This window comes from Saccoglossus kowalevskii, chromosome 3 (assembly GCF_978046115.1).
Source record: "Saccoglossus kowalevskii chromosome 3, keSacKowa6.1, whole genome shotgun sequence".
Lineage (NCBI taxonomy): Eukaryota > Metazoa > Hemichordata > Enteropneusta > Harrimaniidae > Saccoglossus > Saccoglossus kowalevskii.
The window spans coordinates 27,186,518-27,210,212 of record NC_140643.1 but is presented as its reverse complement, the minus strand read 5'-3'; the positions used below and the strand labels follow the sequence as shown (position 1 = coordinate 27,210,212).

The window sequence follows — 23,695 nt, the reverse complement described above, 5'->3', positions numbered from 1 at the left end:
CAACTATTTTCTCCTTACGTATGTCATCTGGATTTGAAGGCCATGACATTGCCTCATGAATGCCGTTGATGATGCTGTGAAGATGCATGCAACAATAGTAGACTGTTCTACTCTCATTCTCATTAATGTTTTCTTTTTTTGAAGCCATGTATTCGCCAATTGATAAATTATCCATTTTACCTTCAGGATAGCATTGTACAGATATTCTGTCACTCTTGACAGAGACTGAACAAATCGAATCCTTTCACTGTAATGCTTCTTTATCTTGTCTTTCATTTTATGCATGTGGCAAGTGGAAGGGCTCACATTTTGAATTCCTAAGAATTCAGTGTACTTCTCACTCAGATTCATCATGCTTATTGTTCCATTTTCCTTTAGAATTATTTCATCAATTATACCTGACACAATTTGAAAGCTGCTTTGTACCTCTGACACGACTTGTAATGCATTAACCCAATACCTTTTAGGTCTTTATCTTGAATATCTAAATTCACTCATAAATCATTTATAATCATTTCTAATATGTTGTATCTATATAATTGTGAATGAATTTGAAAAACAAGGAACGCCAATTTCGAGAATCCCATGGAAATGTCATGAACAAGAAGCTTTAGACAGGGGTATTCCCATTTTTCTAGGTTCTATTTCCTGACTTGTGTCAAGCATCTTACCAGGAGAGCGGAAAACTCAATTAATATGTGATACATTTGATAACAATAATCTGAAGGTTTTGTTTATATGATAAATATGTTTTTTCATAAGAAGAAATAAAATTATAGCGTAAAGGTATTAGTGATGATAATTTACATCCGTTGCAGAGATTTCAGCCCTCGGAGTGATTTCTAGTTATAAGTGGTATTATATAACAAGTGGTAGTTGGTTATTATATATAGGCACTGCAGTACTCTTAGTCATATTCTACCCTAATATGGTCATCATCAAAAATGAACATTTACATTTCGTAAACTTGAGTTCGTTACTTACAATAATTACCTAAAAAACGGTATAGTTGGAGATTATAGAAATTATTAGATTATATACTACTTACTTGAGTTGCCATACCAAGTGCTTGAAAGACCTGTATAAGACAAAAAAGTGAGAATATTGTCAGTGTAATGGAATGCATAAATTACAAAGAACAAGAAAAACATTTGCCTTTAAACCCTTGACGCGGTGGTACAACATGTTTTGTTCTATTTATGCAGAAATTCTACCACTGTGTGTCATATATATGCCAGCACTAGTTGAGGGTTAATACAATATTACTGTCTTTTACACACACTGCTGTAATGTAAGATTTCGATCATGACATGGCATAAACATATGACCATCTATAAGTTGAGTTGAGTTGAGTTGTTCTATTGATTGCTGAAGATGACTCATGTCATATAGCAATTAGCGTAATGTACACCATGAACACTGACTTTCAGGAGATTTCAGAAATATATACTCAAAAAATAAAGGTGGAATATAGTATATATAATTCAAATGAAATACAATGCGCCTATATGGTGTAATGATTCATATTTAGCTGTGCAGCATACCGAAAACGGCAAAAGATATAAAGCCCCAAAGTTTCAAACGATCTGGTACTATCCGTTCAATGATTTGGTTTGGAATGTGTGAATATTGCAACGGACATTAAATCGGGATGTCCAAATGATCTAGCACTATTCATTCAATAACCTCGGGTAACTACAAACGACCCCGTAATCCCATATAATCCAATATTATCCATTCAATTACCCTATAGGTGTTAATACTTTAGACAATTCTTTGTTTGAACATTTTTATGATCCAACAGTAGAATTATTATTACCTGTAAAAACCAATGTTCTTTTTAAATATTTACAAACAAACTATATCATTTGAACCTTCGTCTTTGAGAACAACAGTATATCATGGAGATCAGAGAGGGGATTTAAATACGTATTAAAATTGAAACACGGATGTAGAAAAAAATCTTTCAAATGTGACCTGAATTAAAACATTAAAACTACTATTGGTACAACGATGGCCTCAAATGGCATCAAAGTCACTTGTCAAATCTAGACATCAAGTTCCATACAGAAACAATTTGATCAATGTTCCTGTGTTATTCGTATCAATTGTTGGACTTGATAAAGATCAAGGGCTGGGTATGTTATTTCCAATTTAAAAAGAAATATCAGAAAATTGCAAATAAAATAAAATCGCCAAACCTAACAGTATGCAATAACATTTCAACACATTACATAAGAATTTTATATAGAAGCTAACCTCTGTACAATCATTCCACCTGGGTCACAGATGAATGAAATAATGCAGAACATGTTGTATTATAAAGTGCAGTGAAGTGACACAGTGACACACCTGCTTGTCTGTTACCATAACACGTTATAACTCATTTAACACAAATCTGTTCGGTTTGTTTGCATGCAAAGCAGTGTACAAAGTAATGATGGACTAACATGGCTTTAATGGTAAATTATTGATGACAGCAAAGAGGTGTACCGCCATCTGGCTTAAAAATGTAACATTTGAAGTTCTGCTGGAATATAGGAGCAATTTTGTTTTATTGAATTTTCTAATAATGTTCAATGTTTCTAAATGGAATAGTCTACGCCTGCACCTGCTTAAGACAAGACAAATATACTATCTTCAAATAAATTGAACGTGTATACAAAAATACTCCAATGTACGTCTTCGGTGAACGAAGCTGACTGACAAACTGTTATAGCATCTGTATTTTAAAAGCTTTTAGGTTGCTGAATAGGACAAAATGAAATTGCTTTAGTAAATGCTGAATTTGCACACAAAATATGCGATGCAATAATTACAACAGAGTGCTTTTTGTTTAAACGAGTTTTAGACAATTCGGTAAATTTCTAAGTTCCAATTTTCTCATCATATAGAGAGATGTATATTCAATGAACTCCCATTTTGCACAATATTAAATGAACATGTATTATATTATTTATATACTGATCTGTAATAAGATAAAGATGGAAACGCACTGCGTTTTGTAGCGCTAGAACACAATTCGTGATTGACACATCTTGCGTATATGGCTTAATTATTTACTGGGTTTTATTTATTTTTAATTGGTCCTTTGCACTGATGACTTAATGAGCTAAACCCGTTGAATAATTAACTTAGCAATGACATGTATTATTTCTTTCCCAAACCAGTGAGTTATTAACCTAGTGAATGAACGATATAAAAATTAAAACCCAGTGAAAATATCTTCTTCGACATGTGGGTATTATCTTTATAATACAGTTATTTAAATTCACACACACACACAATATCAATAATTTAAATATAAGCATTGGTACACACGTACGACAAGCAATGATATAAACAAATCACTTAACATAAGTCGATATCAGGATGAAGTGTACAAATACTTATTACTGTTTCAAGATTAATATTAGAAGAAATGGTAACATGCCCGGAGATGCATAATATTATATAAATTAAAATTTACTCATTTTAATTTTTATAATATTATGCATCTCCGGGCAATGGATACGAAACGTTTCCCCTAACTATATAAAAATATACTTATTGGAATACAAATCTCATTTCCATACTAATCGTGTAAATGCATTTATATATACCCCATATACCCTAACCTATTCGGCCATGAAAGTATTTAGTCGTTAGACGTAATAATGAAAATGTTATTTGGAGCGCATGCGTGTTTTCCATCAAACAAATATGTGTGATGAGACAATTTACAGTTTATCAAAAAAATACAATTGTGATAAAATTAAATGGTGCAATCAGTGCAATCTAATTGAAACAAACATGATACGTATTTGACGATTACAGTAAGTCACCAGCGAAGAAAAGCTATTTATAAAATAACATACACTGCTTGTCGCAAACAATTACGGTATAATTTGCCAATTACTTCCGCGTGGCATGCCGTATTCACAGTTGAATAGAAACATTACATAATCGAACCGACAACATTCTTTTTTTTTTTTTTATAAATTACTGTGATTTGAAACGTGAGTTATCCATTTCCCAATTAACGATAATTTTGGGACAATTTCATTAAGATCTATTTATGCGATGGTTGTGTAATTCATGTTCATTCAAAACGACATTACATTACATTACTATACACAGACTGTTCGGTGTTTGTACGCGCGTGCCGTGGGTAATATATCAAACTACTGATTGCTAATCTCAATGAATTAAATAAACGTCTTTAAGTATTTTTAGCGAGTAAAGCAAACTAATTATTCTATCCAATATATTCGTAATACGCACATAACGCAACACATTAATCCATGTCACATTAATACAGTCTGCAATAAATATTTGTAATATTAGAAATGAAAATGATTGTGTATGTTAAACATTATTGAGATTGTCTGTCGTTTTTTGCTTTTATTTTAGTTTAAATTAGTTAATAATGCGTTAAATAATTTTGAAATCATGATCATTAATTTTGAGCATAATATTCATATTAATGTTATTAGTTTTCTCAATTTAGAAACAACCTGTTTCTACCATAGAAAATACCTTTGTGTGTGCTTCTTCATATGTTCATATTTACCTGTACTTATATTCGTACATATTTTTTAAATTGTATCAATGAACAAGAATATAATAATTTGAGTGACATCTTGTTGAACGTATATGAATACTAGTGTTACTAATTTGTACTAGGTATGTTTGATTTCATTTGGTGAAGAAAATACCGAATTATGCAAATATTCAGTCACTCAGAAAAACGTTCATTGAAGACAAGATAATAACAAGTAGAAATAACATTAGACCTAAGCTGTCTATAATAATATTTCCAAATTCTAAACCACGGAAATCTGCAATGACAAAACTAACGTACGTACACTATAATACATGGTCATATCAGTAAGAGAAAGATATATGTGTTCATTTGTAATATTCTTTTTATTATTTTATATTTCATTTTAAACATGTGAGCTACAAGTACAATGTTTAGTATAACCCATCCAGGAAATATTTTGTTATGCTAATACAACATCCACAGGAATTCATTAGCTGCTTGATATTTACCACTGTAATAAAGTTCAATGTTTCTAAATGGAATAGTCCGCACTTACTCAAGAAATATATACTATACATTTATCTTTAAATTACCTGAACGTGTACACAACAATACCCGAATGTAAGTCTTCGATGAACAAAGCAGACGGACGGTGTGAATTCGATACATAGTAATGAATAATTGAACTCACCATTACCATGCAAGATGGTGGCAAATGGTGCACGGGAACACAGACGGTTGTTATTCCATGTATTGAAAGTATCTTCAGTAAATCTCATGCGACACGGTATAAATTATGCTGCAATCAATTTACGATCACCAGGCATTTCAATCTATAGTGGTCTTAACTGTGGACTTTATTTGCACATGCGTTAAAATGTTTTCCAGCCCCAATAACAGAACTGAACTAAGGAACTAGTCTTATACCAATCGGAACTACCTTGATTCATTAATCAAACTAAAAAGGGCACTCCGACATATTTAATGTATACATCTTTGCCTCCTAACATAATTGTAAATTAGACAATTCTGTAACTGAAATAACTTACGACTTCATTATATAAATGATAAATTTAAGCTTTAACCAACATTGGTTCATGACTTTGACCGGGAAAGTAAAATATCAATATACTAAAATCCGTAAATATTAAAAATAAGAACACAAAACAAATGTATAACAAAAAACAAAAACAAAAAATCAACATGAACAAAAAACATCGCCGTAAGAACTGTGTGTAATTATTTTGATATCTCGGTAACACACAGTTAAGCAGAACAGTAATCGTAATATCACTATCACAAGCAAAATATATTTTTTTTTCAATATTACATATCCTTGAAATTTGAGGGAAGATCATCTCCTTCAACTTTAACATTATAAAATATCATTATCGCCACCTTAACAGGAACACTAAGTGACTGGATGTTATACACGTCAATAACACAAGCCTGGGGAATATCAAATTATATATTGTCCCTAAAGATATGGCGTCTAGTAATCTCAGTATACATTATGTGTGTTCCAATTTGTGCAAGATAATCTGACAAATAAAAGCCTGAAAGATTAGGTGTGATAACACGTGATTCGTTAGCGTATTAAACCTTCAACCTTCAACCAATAATTATATAGACCATTTCACAGCAACTGATGCAGCGATAAAACAAACCATATTAGTATCTAGACGTGTGAATGTATCGATAATAATTATGAAATTAAAATATACCATATAATATGTATGATATGATATGATTTGATATATAGCACGGCATAATGTGATATGTGGTAGAACAATAAAGCTGGAAGCATCAGGATAGCTTTGTATTCGCGCGTCAGTCATAAACTGACATTGCAGTTACTATAGCAACCAATTACCTGCAATAATTTCATTTGAATTTTAAAGGGCCTTGCAAAACGAAATGCTCAGCCCGCAGGTTGCATGTGTATGTGTTTGCTCATTCGAGTGATTTAGTGGATTTATCTTACTATATCTAAAAAAAATAACTCCAATAACGTGTCCCGCCTCTACGTGTGCAACATACTAATCCTGGCGAAACGAGTAACAAAATGCACTATGCAAATATCACGGCACAAGGTTTTGAATCGAATTATGCCATTGGAATTGGATTATGCCCTGACGATTTTACTTTTCATACTTCCCGTTTATATTTCGCTTGGAGATTGAAGTTCATCACACGATGCCGCAATTTGTGACTAGCGTTACTACATACAGTTCTCAAGTCGCATGCGTTTCCGCTAAGGTATTCACAATTAAACTGTTCGTCAACTTAATCTGAATAATCCATCTCGATATCAAGAAAGTAATGAAGTTACGGTGCATGGTACGTTATTAGCAACCACGTTTTTTTATTAAATGTATGTATTTGGAAAAGGTTATACGCAGAGGATTAACCGTGATTTGCAGTCTCTGTTGGGTTAGCCATAATTCACTTTCCCATAAATACTTACGAAATTACTCATTGAGATTACAGGTAGTGTAGTATTCTGTCTAATACAAATAAAGGAGATGTGTAAGGTGAACACTACTCTTTCCACAATCAATCATGATTAGAAATTGAGTGCTGTAAGAGTAGCCGGGGAGGAGGTGACACAAGGGCACCTCGGGAAGGATGGGGACGGTGGTGGTGTAGGGGCAGTTTGAAAAATTACGTAAGGACAATTCAGGTCTGTGGTTTTCTTTGGGAAGAGGCGTAAGAGCAGCTCAGGACGGTGACACAAATGCGTTATCACCACACATATTTTATTATATTTCAATTGGAAAGTTATATTATTTTAGAACGCTTCAAAATGATTAGAGTGAACACAATTGAACATTGAATTTGAGTCATGTTACCTGGATGCCAATGGCACTATGCTGATCACGTTTCTATAACAACCGATTGACTAATTACATTATTATATACGAAAATGTCGTGAGAGTGGAAAATCACCCAACTGTGAAGTTTATTGCTTTGTCTGTATACATGGATGGATATGTTAGAGTGCGTATCAAACCACATGGGAGCCAAGCGTATTTGATATTAAATTCTCAAAATCCGATCAAATCAGTCTGCAACATACACTATTATACGAATACATGTAAATTATAATTACCGTAAAAAACCTCTAGCATAACATTGTGTAAAATATCCATGATCACATAATAAAAGTGCCTACGTCAATTGTCAGATAACACGAGTCCGCTCAATTGAATTCTGGCTTCAGGCACATAAGGTATCCAATCGTTGAAGGGTTGCAATTCTCTCTATTAATAACCATTATAATTCAACTAATTATTCCTTGTCAGAACGCCGACATTGTAAGTGGCACATTCGTGCAGATAATTATAAATGTCAGTCCTAAATGTACATTATCTTCACGTATAGGTTGTAAACAACCAAGTACTACAATCTACGACAACTATTTGCTACTTATTCCATTAATTAATTCATTTCAGCAGACACACATTGTCTTATTTTGGTATTATATATTAGAGTTGGTATCGACAGTTGCATGGCATACGTTATTACAGGCAAGCAAACCATACACAAATTAAAACACTAAACATAGGGTTCGTACTTGTGATCATGGTAAACGCCTTGTTATTGTGGGCTCCCTGCCGAGCAGCCTACGATGCTCAGACATGTTCGAGTTAAATATTCCACGAGTGTTTACAGACTATCCGACTTAGGATTGGCTAAAATGCTACAGCCACGTGCGCATATTAAACAAATTTAAGCCAAATACAATTGGCAATGGCAAGAAACAATAACTTCTTTGAAATACTTATTGAACGTTAACACTTGCGCGAATACAATTTATTCCTAAGGTCCAACGATTCCAATCACTGCCTTGTATATAATATGAAAATACTTTTCGTATTTGACCAAAGAATTAACAGAATATGCCAAGAGACATTGAATTCATTAAATATGCAAATCAATTGTGCTTAGTCTGTTCTTCACGGATAAGTCAAATGGTTCTCGAGAAATTGAGAGGCCCACGCTGCGTTCTTCGAACAAGGTAAAAGAAGATTCAATTTTGCGTTATATGCAAGGTATTCAAAGGTATCAGGTGATGTCAATAGACAGGGAATTATAACATTCAATGTATTCGTAAATAAACACATTTAGTGATATCAAGTATGTTAAGTCCATATTGTTTGGTTGATTAGAACATACATGTTTGCTACAATCGTCTAATTGGTGCTCGTTGGCAGTCCGATTTGTATGTACATATATAGAGAGGAACACCCAGCCATGATGTCGTTCGTGCTAGGACTGACCGTGCGTTCTACGGGTCGTTGAATTATTTACAGTGATTTAGTCTCAAAGCATCTGTATTGGCCATATGACAGAGGAGGGTGCTTTTTCGAGATAGACAATAGACAATAGATAGACAACGAGTTTGGTAACACAAAGACGAGCTCGCCACGCAACAGGTATTTTCCCACTTATGCGATTGCGACGGTTACAGAAACAGAATATAATTTCAATTCGCCTTCTAAATTATGTTATTGGGTTCCCGTGTATCCAAAAATGTACTGCATTAACTAGCCACGTGGCCGAACGTGGCGACATATTACGACTATTCAACGATCTTAAGGTATACTCATTATCCTCGTTGCACTATCATCATTTATGGTCATGTATATCTTGAAACATGTACCACTATCAATATCCCACAAACAGACACACTGTTCCTCACGTAATGATGTTGACTTATTCCATGTAGGTTATAAACATACTCACCCTTTCGGTGCATTACCAAATGAGGGGTCAACAGATAAGTCCGGTATCGCTGGCATCGACTGATGCCTGTGAGCATTTGCTCTCGTTCTCCTGAGCCTTGTTAACCGGCTGAGCATGATGTAAGCAACGCAGTGTTCCCGCACTGAGCTTTGAGTGAAGGTTGCCGTCGCTGTGGTGATGATGATGATGATGAGGGAATACAAATGAACGCCTGACTGGATATGAGCGTATTGAATAATTCAGAGCATATCATTTCCAACGGATCAATTGTTTAGTAATAAGCTCGTCGTCGGAAAATGCTTTTAAAGTACAGCTAAGTGTGAACATCTACCACTCTGCTACTTTGCAGGATGTGACGAAATTCGGGTTAATTTACTCTCATGGCAGAATATGGATATATGTATACACCAATTCGTACGCTGTGTAATGAAGCCAGGGCGTTGCACTCGTACCATCGGTACCTCTACCGTTGTCAAATTGGCATGAATTCGAGGAATATCAAGAAAGCAGTAGGCGGACTTTATTTACCGCACCCAGCTCATTGCATCGCTATAAAACCCATCCAACACGTAACCTAACGACCGCACTGAGCCATAAATATCGATGCAGGATTTCTTCGCATTATTACAGTACAAGCGACTGTGGACACCAATACTATATATTTCTTCGCCTTAATACACCCGGGTATTAAGATGTTAACGGAATTATTAGATCTGTCCGAACAAAGCGGATTACCCTCCTAGTAGGTTATTTATTCCACTGCCAATACACGCACAGCAAGAAACCGTATTACCCGTGTCACAACAACGCGTTATGATATCGAATGCTTGTTAGACATCTCGTTATTATCGCAATTAATCCGCCTGTATATTTGAGACATGCGCATGCGCGGCACGTACACATGTATAGTCTTGTTTTATTCACTTTCAATATATAAATAATTAAGTACGTGGCATACTCAACTGTACACAGATATGTGCTTGTTGTGCATACTATACCGATTACGCAATCATATCATTCGAACAAATGTCACACTATGTCTGATAGAGTAATGCATTATAAGAAAAAGTAAATCAAAGCAAGTCCAATTTCATTTGGCTCATCAGTGGTCGCGATATATAAAATTAATCTAATTATGTGTATGAAACGACTTCGACCATCATTTCGACAGCTGATGGGAACTGTACTCGCTTCATCGCGTAACAACAATAACAACATTTTTTGGGTAGCTTGTGTCTATCAATACATATTACTTTTAACTGATTTGCGCAATTTGTGCTGTAATTATTCAATTTAAGTTGGCGGGGTTTTTCACACTGCAACAAAAAACAAACAAACACACACAATAATAGTAATTTCCTGCTTAAACCTGAGCGGAGCGAAACGACTCCACGGAGTAGTCACCAATGGTGGTTACATTGAGCGTAAAGTAATGTTATGATAAATTCTCCCTATATTCACATTGTGTATCATTGTATTATGATTCTGTGTGACATCCACAGAATAAATGCAAGATAGTTTTGTACTTGTTAATACATAATTTCATCACTGGCAACATGCCTAGATAAATCTATCTTTGTCTGTACTGGCATTCATACCAATTTTGTGCGCTTGCCTGAATGTATCTTGTGAAGTCCATTTTGTGAGTAGAATTACATCTTAAATGTTTCTGACGTTTAAATTACCTTTGGTGAGATGGATATGTAACATGGGGTTTTTGTTTCCAGCCGTATTTCTGTTTATTTATTTCTGTTGTAGATCCTGAGAACTAGCCACTGAATATGATATCAGAGAATAAATGGTATGCTGGACAAGATTTATTAATTATTGCTAGCAATATTTCAATTTGAATTGGGAGCAAACTTGTTCTTGTTGTGTTGTTTTGCTTCTAAATTAAATTCTTAAATGTCCTGAAACAGATTTAAATATAAGGATTTTAAAATATGAAGATGAAATAGTGTCCAACATAGTAATATGGTATATGGTAACAGTCAAGTATATTTACACTCACGATCGTAGTTGGGGCGGATCTTTTAATGTAACAGGGCCTTTGAGATGGTGTATTTTAATGTATTTTGTGGTCATTTGTTCATTTTCAATTTCCAAAAGAAGAATTTATCCAAGTGTATTGTAACAACGGCTCAACGGCTCAAATATGCCATGTCATCCGTCCCTCTCTCCCTTCTCCGAGTCCCTCTTTCTCTACTATTGTTACTTGTCTATCCCTTACTTGATGCAACTTTATGCACATTGAATAAATCTGTAACTGAGGATTTTACACTAATGGACCTACTAGTCTCATGCGAATCAAATATGCCGTGCACGCTTGTTGTAAAATTACATATAGATTTAAATTACATATAACAGTTAATCGGCATACTTTGCTTTGCTAAATAAAACGTTATCTGCAATTTAACATGAAGCAATATGAATAACCTGTAAAATTAATAAAAAGTAATTAATATTAGATAGACAAAATGATCAAATAATTATGTATTTCAAAACCTCAGAATTTGAAAGGCGCTTATATTTACGCGTGTACAAGCCAAAACAATTGGTTCATTTGCATGGGGTAAATTGTATCCGTAATGACAATTCACCAACACAAACATAAAATATACAGGTATGAAGGGCAGGTTAAAAAAGTCATTTTGTCGTTACCAAAATCGGAAGAATTTAAAGAACGCTAATATTCTGTACGTACAGTGAAATGATCACAGAGATCGTTGGTCAGCCACACAATATAACACACAGTGGTTAAATCAAAGGCGCTTACTCAACATTTCCAGAAATGCGATTTACATGGACTTGATAACACATGTTGTCAGACAACATAATCGTTGTTAAAAGTCTGTAGATCGCTTCACGACAAAACTATTTATAGCTGAAGGTCTTGGAAAATAGTCTAGAATTTATAGATTGAGGAAATTTACACATAATTCTGAAAATATTACTCCCCACCCAACCTCGATCACAGCAGATACTATTAAAATGTAACCATATATAACTTACAGTACATACTAAATATAAAACATAGAAAATTATAAATTTACCACCAATGTAATACTTTAAATAAAATGGGCTTTATTTGTTATATACTTAACATACTAAGCCTATAGTACTCTGAGAAACATTAAATCTCTAAACTTTGTATACATCCATATTGCTTTAAAGTGTACATACACTATTACTATTTATCATCGAATGAACAAGTCTTAGATTGTAAATGATTCTCAGCGATTCGGTGGTTCTCTAGTATCAAAGCCATGATACATGGATAAAAAAGTAGCAAGTTTTGTTGACAGCATGTACTAAAAATGTGCAGCGTGTTGGCAACAAAAATTGAATCCGCTGACAAAGTACAACATTTGTTGTCAACTTGATTCAAAATGGCGGGAGAATATAGGTTGCTAAGGCTCTGTGCAGAGAGTATAGACGCCATGATTCTATTATTTCTAAACATACCATCATGATAGAATATAGACACATTACACATCAACATATTAGCTATCATACTCGCATAGAAACGTCATTGACATTTACAGTTCAAAATATAAATATTACATTTTCTCAATAAAATTTTATCTATTCTATTAATTATATATTACAGATGGATCATTCATCAATCCAGAATAGCAAGACGACATTTACGTGTTGTGTTATACTCGCTCTCAAGTATGTTACTGGGGGCTGATATTTTGCGTCTGCTTTATATGGTCACATGACATCAGGCTATGTATTTGATTGGCAGTTATTTAACACGCGTCACATGCGTCGCGGTACGACAGCTGTGGTACTTCAAATTGTCAAGGCCTACATAATATTTGTATGTGAGTTGATCTACACGCATTATTTAGCTATTCACTGAAACATATAAGATGCACAGAATAAATTCAACCAGCACTAGGCGTGTTACTACGTACCACAGAGGGTGACGGTGTTGTGTGTTAATATGCTACTGGATAATGCCGTCATGATATTACTATCTTTATAACAATAACCCGAAGTAACGTCATACATAATCAAAATTGTCATCATCTTCCATTCAACGAAGATAAAATTCTAAGAATATTTTACATGACGTCGAAGGGATGCACACTTTTTAACAATTTACAACATCTTGACTTGAGGTCTACACGGTTCTCTCTCACTGATTTGATCATGTGTTGTTGGATATTTTGTTGTGTATTTGGACTTGTGCGGCATTTGGACATCCTATTACTTCTCTTTGAAAATTAAACATAAAAACAAAATGGTTGCCAGTAAAGTCACACGAGGGCGCTCTCAGCACTGATTTGCTTGTAGATATCTCTGGTTGTTTTTTTATTTTCCCCATACAGAGACATGTACATAATGGAGCCCAAAAAACCTGCTGGAAATATATGACTCGGTGAAGTAAGCAATTAGATCTTCCATAAATTCACCAATCAATGCCATAAATTGTGACAACACTATCTCGTTACACTTATGGTGTTGTTACGTTATTGCGACGAGCGAAATACTCGCCTCTCATCAGCTGGAGGGGTACATAATGGATATAATGTCATGCACAGCTTAACAGTGCGTTCACTACACATTTGTTTACTTGGTAGAGTCGTTTATCTGCGGTGAGGGATACTACACATTAATATGATTAACCAGTTATCTTTCTCAGAAACACTTACAACTAACTAAATATGCACCCTGCTTTATACGGTAAAAGGAAGGAAAAACGCGGAAAATGCTTCGAGAATATGAGTAATTTTAATATAATGTAATTATTATCATAAATATTACTATAATATATTGCATGCAAAAAACGTAAAGATGCACATTCAAATAGACATATATATTACGTAAGCATATTCCCACTAATAGGCAGTTATTTTGGTTGAATAACATAGAAAATATACGGGAGATCTTTTCTAGTTATCGATACAAGCTTAAATATAAATATCACGGCTACAACACTGCTAGTTTAACTTGACAGAGAATCTATCAGTTGTTTAAACAATCTTTCGATGTGCACAAAAGAAAGCTACAGATATATGTCCTTAAAACTCGTTAATGTGCACATCTTTTCGATGTAAGCAAAACAGCGAACGTTTAAGCCGGGTTAATATATCGTATGGCTTCATTTCCTGGCGCTAACAACTTGTCTTTAACCACTTTTAATCTTCTAGGAAGAATGTAAAGCACAATACTGATGACGGTGACGATGACAATGCTCAATACACTTATACAAGCGACCACTATTCCACCGATTCCAGCGTTAACAGGTTCCGTAGTAATATCATATACATTCCTTGCAGATCTAGCCATGGGACTGAGCTTCTGGTTCGTACCTGCTATCATTGTGGACGAAACGGATACTATGTTCGAAATGTTGCCACTTCTACCCGCGTCATCAACGGCAATAATTGCGAAGTAATAGACTGCGCTGTCGCTCGTTGTTATTGACACCGTGACGCTCTCAGGGAAACCCGCTTTACGCGGAGATAACAGCGTTCCTTCTGTTAACATTGAATCGTTTATTCGCGAACATTGGTAGAAGAATGAGAACAATTCCGAGAAAGACGTGCTGAATCGAAGGTCATAACGTGACGCTGCCAAGAAACGACAAATACAGTAAGCAAATAAGAGTTATTCGTGGGTTGTTATATGAACCCATTTATATTAAATCAATGAAACCAGGCATGATATGGGTGTGCTTACCTTTTCCTTGATCTAGATCATCCCCTGTCGCAGTCCACTTCAACTGCACATTGTCTGGTAAATTCAATTCTTTAATTCCCAGATCCACGATTCTAGATGGTGGGAAGTTGTCCGCCGCAAGATAGTCGTCATCAATAATAATACTATCAGCTAACTGTATCACTCCACCGGAAGATGTACGGTCAAAATCGCCCACGTGTGTAAGTGTGTTAGATCTAGAGGGTATAACGCCTGAAATATACAAGCAGTTTACAAGTAATTATATGGTTTTAATTTCCTCGTTATGTGATTTAATGTTGAACATAGCAAACACAACAATTTGAATTGATATTTGGAGGTCTGAAGAAAAAATAGGTAACCGATCTAGATTTGGATTTATGCTTAGTTGCATGTTTTCGACCAATCATCAATAAAACTCGGATGCCAGAGTGGTGTTTAACATAATGCGAAAATTATAAATCTTTGTTTCCATAATGCTCAATAAAATATCAAGAATTTGTTAATGTTTACTAGCGTACTCACTGTAATTAGTTGGTAGAGCGCCGCTTCCTAAACTGAATTTCTGGACACCGGTTCTTCCCTCTGTGTCGATGGATTCTACTTTAACATTGTATCTGCACGCCGTGATGCAGTCTTCGGTATTTACAAAGTCCAGAAAATACGCCGAGTAAACGCCATCGTCGCTAGTAATGTCGGCACCTGTAAATAATTAAGCAGATTAGTTTATCACATATCCGAACATTCCTTGACCAGAAAACTTCCAAGTATTATTACTGTTCATATAGTGTAGTGTATACCAATTTATCTATGACTTATGGTCTATCTATCATATACTCCAAGGCTCACCTCCTCCATTGTCAAATAAACGCAATTTGACATCGCTATTACTCCCCGGTCGTTCAACATTGGCCACCACTTTGGCGTTGATCACCGCCGAGTGACCCTTACGTAACTCAGCATATATAGCAGTATAAGGCGGGGTTTCAACAACAAGTGGCGAGTCAACAGTGCACGTCAGTTTCATTGGGATCTCTTCTTTCTCTGAAGATTTCGACTCTACTGCAATTTCCACCAGTCTAGCCTGCGAGTCGTCGTTCATGATTTTATATGTCCAGGCGCCGATCTAATATAAGAATGTAGTATTTTAACTAAGTACTAGTATACATTTATTTATGCCATTTGCCAATGAACCCTTTTGGGATTTTTCAATTGCAGTTAATTAATGTTACATTTAATATTTCAATTTGTCTGCATTGTATAATAATGTCATTGCAGTTGTAGAAGAAATGCATATTTAAATATCATTTACGTAATGATTATATCATCTTTTATGGGAAGATGAACACTAGTTGCTCACTTGGATCGATTCGGGCGATATGTGACGGGTGAACAAGTCAACCAGCCTACCAATACCGGCTGAATGTCGCAATAAAATCGATTGTTCGATACCGCGCTGTTAAATATGTGTTCAATTTAAATTTGCGTTTTGTTATGTAACGAAGAAAGGTCAATCCATGAACAATATTTGACGTAAGCGCAATTGCAGCTAAATATATAAGTTAATAATACACTTAATTTGACAATTAAATACCTCTGCGCGTCCTGCTATGCTTATTGTAATCGTTTTGGTTCTTCTCTCGTAAGTGTATTCATCCGAATCTTTGTTAATAATTAACTCCCCCGACGGTGACGTCAGCTCAACTGTCACTGCACCACGCGGTGTGCTGAACTCTCGATAGAAGAAGAAAAAAATGCTATTTGACCCCAAGGTAGCGTCAATATAAACGGTGCCGACAATTGCCTCAGTGACTGGTACACTTTCCACCTGACTAATCAGCTGCAAATAAAAAAAATTAGATTAAATTATGTCTGTAATTAATTATTCGATGAATATTTCCCAAAACCATAGATACACAAATGGGCTCGTACCGACCAATCACAACGCAAGTTACACCATTGGGCTCGTTACGACCACTCACCACGCAAGTTACACCAATGGGCTCGTACTGATCATTAACCACGCAAGTTACACCAATGGATTCGTACTGATCATTAACCACGCAAGTTACACCAATGGACTCGTACCGACCAACCACCACGCAAGTTACACCAATAGATTCGTAACGACCAATCACCACGCAAGTTACACCATTGGACTCGTACCGACCACTCACAACGCAAGTTACACCAATAGGCTCGCACCGACTACTCACCATGCAAGTTACACCAATGGGCTCGTACCGACTACTCACCACGCAAATTACATCAATGGACTCATACCGACCATTCACCACGCAAGTTACACCAATTGGCTCGCACCGACCACTCACCACGCAAGTTACACCAATGGGCTCGTACCAACCACTCACCACGCAAGTTACACCAATTGGCTCGTACCGACCACTCACCACGCAAGTTACACCAATGGGCTCGTACCGACCACTCACCACGCAAGTTACACCAATGGGCTCGTACCGACCACTCACCACGCAAGTTACATCAATGGGCTCGTACCGATCACTCACTACACGAGGTACACTAATGGACTCGTTACGACCACTCACCACGCAAGTTACACCAATGGACTCGTACCGACCACACACCACGCAAGTTACACCAATGGACTCGTACCGACCACTCACAACGCAAGTTACACCAATGGGCTGGTACCAACCACTTACCACGCAAGTTACACCAATGGGCTCGTACCGACCACTCACAACTCAAGTTACACCAATGGGTTCGTACCGACCACTCACAACGCAAGTTACACCACTGGGCTCGTACCGACCATTCACAACGCAAGTTACACCAATGGACTCGTACCGACCACTCACAACGCAAGTTGCACCAATGGGCTCGTACCGACCACTCACAACGCAAGTTACACCAATGGACTCGTACCGACCACTCACAACGCAAGTTACACCAATGGGCTCGTACCAACCACTCACCACGCAAGTTACACCAATGGGCTCGTACCGACCACTCACAACGCAAGTTACACCAATGGACTCGTACCGACCACTCACAACGCGAGTTACACCAATGGGCTCGTACCAACCACTCACCACGCAAGTTACACCAATGGGCTCGTACCGACCACTCACAACGCAAGTTACACCAATGGACTCGTACCGACCACTCACAACGCAAGTTACACCAATGGACTCGTACCGACCATTCACAACGCAAGTTACACCAATGGACTCGTACCGACCACTCACAACGCAAGTTACACCAATGGGCTCGTACCGACCATTCACAACGCAAGTTACACCAATGGACTCGTACCGACCACTCACAACGCAAGTTGCACCAATGGGCTCGTACCGAGCACTCACAACGCAAGTTACACCAATGGACTCGTACCGACCACTCACAACGCAAGTTACACCAATGGACTCGTACCGACCACTCACAACTCAAGTTACACCACTGGACTCGTACCGACCACTCACAACGCAAGTTACACCAATGGACTGGTACCGACCACTCACAACGCGAGTTACACCAATGGGCTCGTACCAACCACTGACCACGCAAGTTACACCAATGGGCTCGTACCGACCACTTACAACGCAAGTTACACCAATGGGCTCGTACCGACCATTCACCACGCAAGTTACACCAATGGGCTCGTACCGACCACTCACCACGCAAGTTACACCAATGGGCTCGTAACGACCACTCACAACGCAAGTTACACCAATGGACTCGTACCGACCACTCACAACGCAAGTTACACCAACGGGCTCGTACCGACTATTCACCACGCAAGTTACACCAATGGGCTCGTACTGACCACTCACAACGCAAGTTACACCAATGAGCTCGTACCGACCACTCACAACGCAAGTTGAACCAATAGGCTCGTACCGACCACTCACAACGCAAGTTACACCAATGAGCTCGTACCGACCACTCATAACGCAAGTTACACCAATGGACTCGTACCGACCACTCACAACGCAAGTTACACCAATGGGCACATACCGACCACTCACAACGCAAGTTACACCAATGGGCTCGTACCGACCACTCACCACGCAAGTTACACCAATGGGCTCTTACCGACCACTCACAACGCAAGTTACACCAATGGGCTCGCATCAACCACTCACCACGCAAGTGACACCAATGGACTCGTTACGACCACTCACCATGCAAGTTACACCAATGGGGTCATACCGACCACTCACAACGCAAGTTACACCAATGGGCTCGCACCAACCACTCACCACGCAAGTGACACCAATGGACTCGTTACGACCATCCACCATGCAAGTTACACCAGTGGGCTCGTACCGACCACTCACAACGCAAGTTACACCAATTGGCTCGTACTGACCACTCACCACGCAAGTTACACCAATTGGTCCGCACTGACCACTCACCACGCAAGCTACACCAATTGGCTCGCACCAACCACTCACCACGCAAGTTACACCAATGGGCTCGTACTGACCACTCACCACGCATGTTACACCAATTGGTCCGTACTGACCACTCACCACGCAAGTTACACCAATTGGCTCGCACCGACCACCCACCACGCAAGTTATACCAATGGGCTCGTACCGACCACTCACTACACGAGGTACACAATGTACACGTATGTACTGCTCACTATGCGAAATATATCCCAATACACATACATACACATACATACACTAACATTCACTTATTTACCGCCAACTATACGAGATACACCAATGGAAACCTATTTACCGCCCACTATACCAGGCACACCAATATACACGTATAAACGAATCAATGTACTGGATATAATAATGGCCACTCATATACCACTCACTATACAACATACAGCACTGGAATATACGAGATACACCACAGGACACGCACATACCGCTCACTGTACGAGAAACATCACTAGGTAATTGTATACTATACGAGATAACCCGCCGGGCACGTATATACCACTCATTATGTGAGACACACCTATAGACACGTACGCCACTGGACACGTATAGACAACTTAGTATACAATATACACCAGTAAACATAACAGCTCACTACGAAAAGGTGAATGTATTATTGTGGTCCAATAAACGCAGGAAAAGATGAATTATCGTCTATTATTTCTTCTTCGCATTAAATATCAATCAGGTTTACTGCGGTCCGTATCAGTTTACAGTCAGCAGAGTTGTTAGTTGCGATAATACACTCACTTGCACCGGCGTCCGACTGCTACTTGGTGTCTTGTCGACAACGCTGGAAATAAACGCATCATGCAAGGCCGTTGAGATTTCTGATTCAGAGTAATAGTATGACCTCCCACCCGTAACCTGTGACAGCATTGTCAGTTGAGGGTCTGCTTCGTCACTAAGAGCTAATGTGTCCACCACAACCCCACTTTTGATGACGCCACCAATGACGTCATTAATGAATGGTTCGTAATTTTCCAAGCCATCTGTGATAAGAAACAGTCTTCCCCCTTCTGTTCCCTCTGTACTGCGATCGAGAACCTGAAAGTATTTTTCCACAACAACAACAACAACAACAACAACAACAACAACAACAACAACAACAACAACAACAACAAATATAAATATAAACAATTTATGTAACAAGGTATCAACTTAAACTTAAACTTGATGTAAATATAGTTCTGTTTTCATTGACATGAAGTGGGCACATTTGGTTGACACGCTGTTGTACTATTGTTTAGAATCAACAACTTGCATGTTTAGGATAGACAATATAAACATATATTACATGAATTTGATTAATAGATTGTTTACTAGTTGTATTTGGTAGTGGCAACTTTGCAAGGCTTTAACCGTGAGAGATACATCCCTGGTAAATACATGGCCGTGAGAACGACTGCAGCGATTGGTTGATCGCAGGTTTTCTCTGCCAGGCCTTAGAGTTTATGATAGAGTTTGTAAGACTTTGAAGAAGGAGAGAAATGGACAGCAAGGGGTTACCTCTGCTGACATTTTGGAAAAATAAAGCTGGGCTATCTGTAATGAACTGAAGTGTGTATCAATTCGGGTACGAACCCGCTATCATATCCATGGTAAGAGTTATCTGCAAGCTCGCCTGAGTCTTCTCACCTCGAACAGTTCACTAGGTTTACACAAAATATACATAAATTGTTTGCGGACATTACCACTGACGAATGACATACCTCTATACCGTCAAGTAATGCACACCCAATGCACGTATGACCATTAACGATTTTAGGCAGCATATCTATGAGATCTTCTCTCACTTGATCATCGGTTATCTGAGTCAAGGGTAACGTAATCCTCGACGATGTACTGAATTCCACCATACCCAACCAACTACCCAGGGGTAACGTATAACGAATATATCGCGTTGCAGCCTGCACCAACAGATGTATTCTGTCATCCTGAAAAAAACAAATTTACATTCAAATTGTGGTCACAGAATTTGAAGACTGAAACTGCACTTCGTACCTGAAATATATTATATAAAAAGTTAGTTATTAATAAATATGACGTACTTACTGTAAACATGCTGCCAGATACATCCATCACCAGTACTGATCGTATATGACGTTCTATGACCACTTTAAAAAAGGGTAATGTATCAACGATATTTGTAGGCGTACTATCAACGAAGTCTGTGTGCTCCCGCATGACCTCCCAACAGCTCCTATGACCGCATTGCTTGTTTTGTTGGTTGTTTGCGAGTCGGTTGTGTCTGGCATCCGGATCTTTGTCGGGATCGTCGTGACAGAATCCAACCACCTGAGGGTGACCATAGTAACAGTGCATCGTATCACGTGACGTCGTTTATACTAAATATCATGTACATCAGATACATTTGAAATAAACCGTATTATTCTATCAACACCCACAATATAATGCTAACTTATGCATTTTCCATTAAACTAGGTTACTTATAATAAGACACAATATATGCACAGTGTGTGACTTAGTTTTAAGCTTAAAGATAATAAAATACTAGGATATCACAAATTTGGGGTGACAAACTTTGTTTTACTGTTGTCGTGAAATATGAAAGAACACCCACTGTAGCTTCAAATTCCACCGAATTAGCTACGATAACGCATGGCGGAACACTGGTACTTACATATATAGTGGTTATGAGCATGATAGGCTATCATGAAATATTAAAAGTATCTACTACTTTCATTTCACTCACCCCTTCTAGGTATTGCGCATATAAATAGGATGCCGTTGCTGGGTTATCTTCCAAAAATGGATAAAACAGGCATGTTGGTTCAGGCAGCACACCGGAATCAGGATCTGTGTTACATTTTGTCCATCCTTTGCTGCTATCAAGTGACACACCGGTAACAGATTCCGAACACCGGGTCGGTTCTGTTCGTCCATTTTCGTCAAAATAGAAGTTTTCTTCTGGGGAGGTTGGGTACTCATCGAATAGACCCCATCTGAGATGGCCCCATTCGTGAATGATAACTTTGCCTGTAATAATTGGGAGTACACTGTAATTTAATGCTTTATCGACATTATGTTGAGCTTGATTGGCCAGCCAATCGCTAGGCGAACTGAAAAAAAGACTGCAAGTCAGATAGACTTGACAATTTGATTTGTGTCGTGCATCAATCAGAAATTGAATTTCACTGCGGCCCGCGGGTCATAAAATATCTAAGCCACTGAACCTCAGGCGTGCATTATCTTAAATAATTGTGTTTTTTTTATTTTGAATATGTGGCATGCATATTTCGATCCGTATGCCATTTTTGATTTTCTTTTACGTACCTGAGTCTCCCCACAAGTATGTACTGAAATCGACATCAGTAATCCACTTTGGTGTGATATGGATATACTCTCCAGGTTTTCCACAGGGAAGAGTTTGTTTAGTGTATGGATTGTGCCACCATTCGGGATTCTCCTCGTCCACTAATACATTGGCGATGTCGTACGTCTCCCACGTAGCACGCTCGTAAGCCGGGTCGTCACTCCATGTTTCTGGAACGAGGATGGTGACGTCGTGGAAATATGCGTAGTGGCGACTGGCCTCGTACAGAAATTTAGAGGCATCTGTGAATATTACCTGTGGCACAGAATAGAAATTGCCGCCAAATGAGCATGCGTCTAAATAACGTAACTGTGTCTATGTTGATTAAGTAAGTTATAGTCAGGTAACTACCTTGTATGATCTCACTATAAAATGCATTTATTTATCTGAATCCACCCCAACACTGTTAATATATATATATATATATATATATATATATATATATATATATATATATATATATATATATATATATTTGTCTGTTTTAGTCAGGAAAAGATTACTGGTAATCTACCTATAATGTCATTTTTTTCGTTGTCCATTCATCATCAACAACACTTGAGACGAGACCATGTGACCGGGTTATGTGTACTAACACCTGCGTATGTTACGTGTCAATGTGTCAATGTACAAGGAGAACGCTGACACGGCATGTGTGACTGTCGACATTCCACACAGCAGTGCGTATTGCCCCTCATTATTCCTTTCATTAACTGTATATTGCTGTATTATTTGTCTACTGTATAATAAATGTAAAATAGTTGTAAAATCAATACGGAAATAGTGCGACCGTGACATGGTCATTTTTACAATACTTACCCGAAGCCGTTCTAAGATTTCCAAATCTTCTGGAACCTGTTCATGGATCGCTATCAACAAACCAGTGTATCCATTGCATTCCAGAGTTATATGTGCACGTCCATTAATTCCATACACATCTCCTAACAT

The 23,695-nt window shown here is 37.6% G+C and overlaps 1 protein-coding gene across 1 annotated transcript; it reads right to left on the bottom strand.

Moving 5' to 3' along the window:
* Nucleotides 1-20,115: 20,115 nt before the first annotated feature.
* Nucleotides 20,116-23,695, bottom strand: LOC100367558 (calcium-activated chloride channel regulator 1-like). Its single transcript, XM_078006740.2, has 6 exons — nucleotides 23,567-23,695; nucleotides 22,708-23,002; nucleotides 22,127-22,410; nucleotides 21,466-21,708; nucleotides 21,123-21,347; nucleotides 20,116-20,457 (listed from the first exon to the last, which is right to left on the bottom strand). Exons 1-6 carry the CDS (start codon nucleotides 23,693-23,695, stop codon nucleotides 20,116-20,118), a joined length of 1,518 nt encoding a protein of 505 aa, XP_077862866.2.

Coding starts and splice junctions, on each gene's coding strand:
- LOC100367558 (XM_078006740.2), bottom strand. CDS start 23,695: ATGTTAGGAGATGTGTATGGAATTAATGGACGTGCACATATAACTCTG. Junction 21,709..22,126: donor ATGCGCAATACCTAGAAGGG/GTGAGTGAAATG, acceptor GGTCACCCTCAG/GTGGTTGGATTCTGTCACGA. Junction 21,348..21,465: donor TATCTGGCAGCATGTTTACA/GTAAGTACGTCA, acceptor TGTTTTTTTCAG/GATGACAGAATACATCTGTT.